This window comes from Monopterus albus, unplaced genomic scaffold, assembly GCF_001952655.1.
Source record: "Monopterus albus unplaced genomic scaffold, M_albus_1.0 scaffold687.1, whole genome shotgun sequence".
In the NCBI taxonomy this organism is placed as follows: Eukaryota; Metazoa; Chordata; class Actinopteri; order Synbranchiformes; family Synbranchidae; genus Monopterus; species Monopterus albus.
Window position 1 is genome coordinate 9016 of NW_018128567.1, and position 4176 is coordinate 13191.

General features: G+C 43.4%; 1 protein-coding gene across 1 annotated transcript in view; it reads left to right on the forward strand.

Annotated features, from left to right (window-relative positions):
* Window positions 1-579: 579 nt before the first annotated feature.
* The window catches only part of LOC109953474 (trace amine-associated receptor 4-like), a 4621-nt gene continuing 1024 nt past the window's right edge, over window positions 580-4176 (forward strand). Inside the window, exon 1 of the mRNA XM_020588958.1 lies at window positions 580-749. Within this exon, the coding sequence (XP_020444614.1) occupies window positions 580-749 (170 nt within the window). The remainder of the gene's footprint in view (window positions 750-4176) is intronic.

The following is a 4176-nucleotide window of genomic DNA, read 5'->3' on the forward strand; positions in this document are numbered from 1 at the left end:
CTAGTGGGGCTTTGTTAAAATGTAAATAGGCTGTCTGGTCACAAAGAGATGCAGACATCTAGTCTCTACACACAAGTTACAGCACTCAAAGTAAGCAGATTCTGCTTCATTATAGCTGTAAGATATATATAAGCAAGGGAAACAAATGCATTAAAATAACCAAAGCTCAATAGTTCTGGACAATCATCAATACAGCTGTAATATGCATAACCAAGTAAAATAAAGTTATGAAAGGTAACTACAGGTATGAGAAGTAACTAAAGCTTATAAAGTAACTAGAGTCTATAAGACTCAAATCTTACATTGTAAACTTTGCAACAGACTGTTTAGGCTGAGAGGTTTTTGACAGCAGATACAGAGCTGTGCGGGTTAGGACTGGCCCCTGTCTGGCCCCAGGAAAATATATTCTCCCACATGTGTAACATCAAACAGAAATGTGATATATTACCCCAGTGTCCAACAGAGACCCAGAAGGAGGGAAGGGATGAAAGAACAAGCATAAAGTAAAATCAGTATTTTGTTGGCAGAAATCCTTAGACAGAGAACTACCCGAGCTGCAGCTTCTCCTCTCCTCTGGTGATGGAGTCTCAGGACGGAGCAGAGCTCTGCTTCCCGCAGCTCCTCAACACCTCCTGCAGGAAGCCGACAGCCCAGTCTAACGCTGTGTTCCTGAACATCCTGCTGGTCTCTGTCTCTGTGCTTACTGTGTTTCTCAACCTGCTTGTTGTCATCTCAGTCTCACATTTCAGGCAGAGATTCACTGAATATGAACATTTAGACTTTCAAGAATAATTTAATCATGTTGTATGAGGTCACACTAGAAATCTTCTACCAGCAATATTCCTTCATCCTTTGAACCATGACTTCAACAAAGCTTTAACTGCTGGAGGCTAAACATACTGTAGAATAACAACTGGTGTGGCAGAGCAGAAAAAGAAAACAGGGTGTTTTGAAGTGATTGTTTAGATTGTTTTAGAAATTAACCATTTGTGTCATGTAAATATGAGGACTTGTTGGTTAACTTACACTTTTCTCTTTCTTTCCAGGCACTTTGTGTTACAATATGGAAACAGCCAGAGTGGGGTTAAGACACTGGGAATGTAACTGAAAATTGTGGAATGGGCATAGAATCTTCTTCAGCATGAGGTGCTACAGTATAGTCTTGAAGGTTGAGGAACTGTTTGAATTTGGGAGGCCAGGTCACGGAGGACCATCTGTTGCTGTAGATACCCCCAAAATTGGCAGACTTGGGCAGCAACAGTGAAAAGCTGGATGTCTCCTGGGTTAGACTGGGACCCTTCAACAAAGAGGTCTGGAGAAAGGGAGGGATTGCAGATGCCTTGCTGAATTTGATGGCAACTGTCAGGGGATGGGAGCAAAGAAGTGGGTCTGATGGAAGGCAGCAAAGCAGACACGGTAGCACTACCATCCATGCCCAGGCAAAACTGATAGTGAATGAACAAATATGGAAAAATAGTAGGGCCCTTACACCATGAGTGAGGCTTGGGAGAGTCTCACTCATGGTGGGTAGAAGAAGGAGGTGCAAGAAACAGGCATCCAAATGGCAATTAACAGAAGAAAAGCTGATGAGTCAGAGGTGGCAGAGGAAAAGATATCTGGCATCCTGGTACTGGCCTTTTCTGTCTGTCTTTTTGTTTATTGGTTAGTTTTTTTAGAGAGTGGCAGAAGAAAGAGGTGTTGGGGGAAGGAGTGAGTGGCATCTTGGTGCCAGCAAATGGATAGTCCAGATCCTGGTGCCTGTGGCCAAAGTAAGGATAGAAGGCAACCCGGTGCTCATTTGAATCATGGGAAAAAAGTAAACCAACACCCTAGGGCCAGCAAAGAAAAACGCATGGGCATCTGAGTGCCCAAGGAAGAAGAAAACAATAGGAAAAAGGGATAGAGATGGGGACATGAGTTGACATCCCAGTGCCTGTGTGGGAAGAAACAGTGGGAATCCTGATGCCTGATGAAGAAGGGTAGAGAGGAAAAAAGGGGCACAAGAAAGAAACGGGCATCCCAGTACCACTGAAGGAGGAGTGAATCAGTGGGTACCCATTGAAAGAGAAACAGAAGGAAGGGGCCAAGGTAGGGAAGCCATGACAATGATGTAATATACTGTACTTACCAATATTTAGTTTAGTCATGATCAGTTCCTGGTTTACTGTTTTGAGGCTTTTATTTTTTTAGGGACTTGCTATTTCCCCTGCCTCAGTAGGCTTTTGTTTGGACTCCATTTCTGCCTGCCCCTTCCCAACCTATCTACCTTATTGGTATGAACTTTAGCCTGAATCATGATCTGGTCAGTTGCCAGCTCCCTGCCTGTTTCATTGTCACTCTCTCATTGGTGCGATATCTGCATTATCAGTGCACTTATCTTGGAAACTATATACTCCATCTCCACCATGCTCATTTCCTGCTCTTTCTGCACTCACCTGCTCTCACTGCACTCATAAGTAATCTTTTTTTACCATATCTGAACAACTCCTCACCTTGTGCAAGTTGCTCTTGGGTCTGGTTGCTCTCCTGATTTCAGCCTGCTCGCTCATGCCGTGTGCTTCGGGGGCTTGCTGAGAGGGATGGTGGTTGTTGTTGTTGCGGGAGCAAATAATGAGTTGTAGCTCCGGTGGTATGAAACCAGTAAATTCCCATTGGCTGTGTGAGTTAGTGATATCCAGCAATGCCTGTCTATTGTATGTTAACAGTTGTAGTGGCAATTTTATGGTAGCACCGTTTTTAAAGTTTTTTAGCCAATGCTTTGAAGCCTAGTAGTTTATTAACTGTGGCTTTCAATTCACGGTATGCAGTCATTTGTGTGGTTGTGACCCCAGACTGTTTATTGTGTCAGCGTGTTTGTAAAGATTTCCTGCCTTTGTGTGACTACTGAACCAGATGGCTTGTATCCTGCTTGAACTGGTATCCTGTTTTCCTTATCTGTTTGAGCATCTGTTTTTCTGCTATTGTATGCTGAGAATAAGAAGGGCAGTCACATTCTGTTCATTGAGCTTCTCTCCATCAGACTGCCTGGACATTCTGAGTTGAGATCACTCCTTCCTGCAGGAATAAATATGTAATAACTTTCAGAGTTGGTAAGTTTTATTTTACACTGACTGAGCTTTAGTAAATAATTTCACCACAACACAGTGCATGACATTTGTGCACTGCAGAAAGAGTAAAAAACACACACACAAAAAAAGAAAAACGAAGAAAAAGCCAGCATTCGAGAGTGGAACGCGCAAACAGGTCTGCCTCGGTGTGCAGCATGTTGAGAAAATGTAGCGATCTTTTGTCCGGCCTTCCCCAAAAGACTGTTAGACAACTTCAGCTCATTGAGAGAGTTTGAACCAGAACCAGGAGAACTGAGCACATCACTCCTGTTCTTAAATCTCTGCACTGGCTCCCAGTTACCTACAGAATCCAAACCCAGCAGGGCTCTGATACCCTTAGTAAGCAGCAATCTGGTTTTAATGCTTATAATATTTAATGCTGTTACTGTTTTTCTTTGCCTCTGTGAAGCACTTTGAATTGCCTCTGGTTATGAAATGTGCTCTATAAAATAAGCTGCCTTGCTTTGATCTAAACTCCAGTGGTGCTTTGACAAAGATTCCTGTGCTTGGACTGAGTTTCTAGAACACTGTGGGACAAAGGTGGTGGAGAAATTCCTGATGTCCATGGCTGTCAATTTTGTTTCTGGTTTCCTTGAAAGAATCTCTAGCAGCATCTAGTTTGGTGAAGACTGTCTGCTTTGTGCCGCTGATATACTTCTGGCTTCATTAGCCTCATCATAACCCTCATCATAAGCTGGGACAGTTTGCAGCCAAGTAGAAAGCAGAGAAAAGGGAAAATGATGAGGGGCACAATCCAGTATATTGTCAGTATGTATACAGAAACAAAGTGCAAGAGAAAAAGAAAGAAGACAATGATAGAAGGAGGGTGACAGATAAAGAGTTAAAGATGGTGTGATGTGATGTGTAGAGCAAGAGAGGAAGGTTCTGGGTATCTCAGAGACAGAGAGGAGGGGAGGAAGAGACAAGAGGAAAAAGAGGAATCAGCTGTGTGACAGAGAGTCTGCTCAGAAGTCTGCAGATCTTGGATGATGCAGACCCAGGACGGAGCAGAGCTTTGCTTTCCACAGCTCCTCAACACCTCCTGCAGGAAGCCGACAGCTCAGTCTAA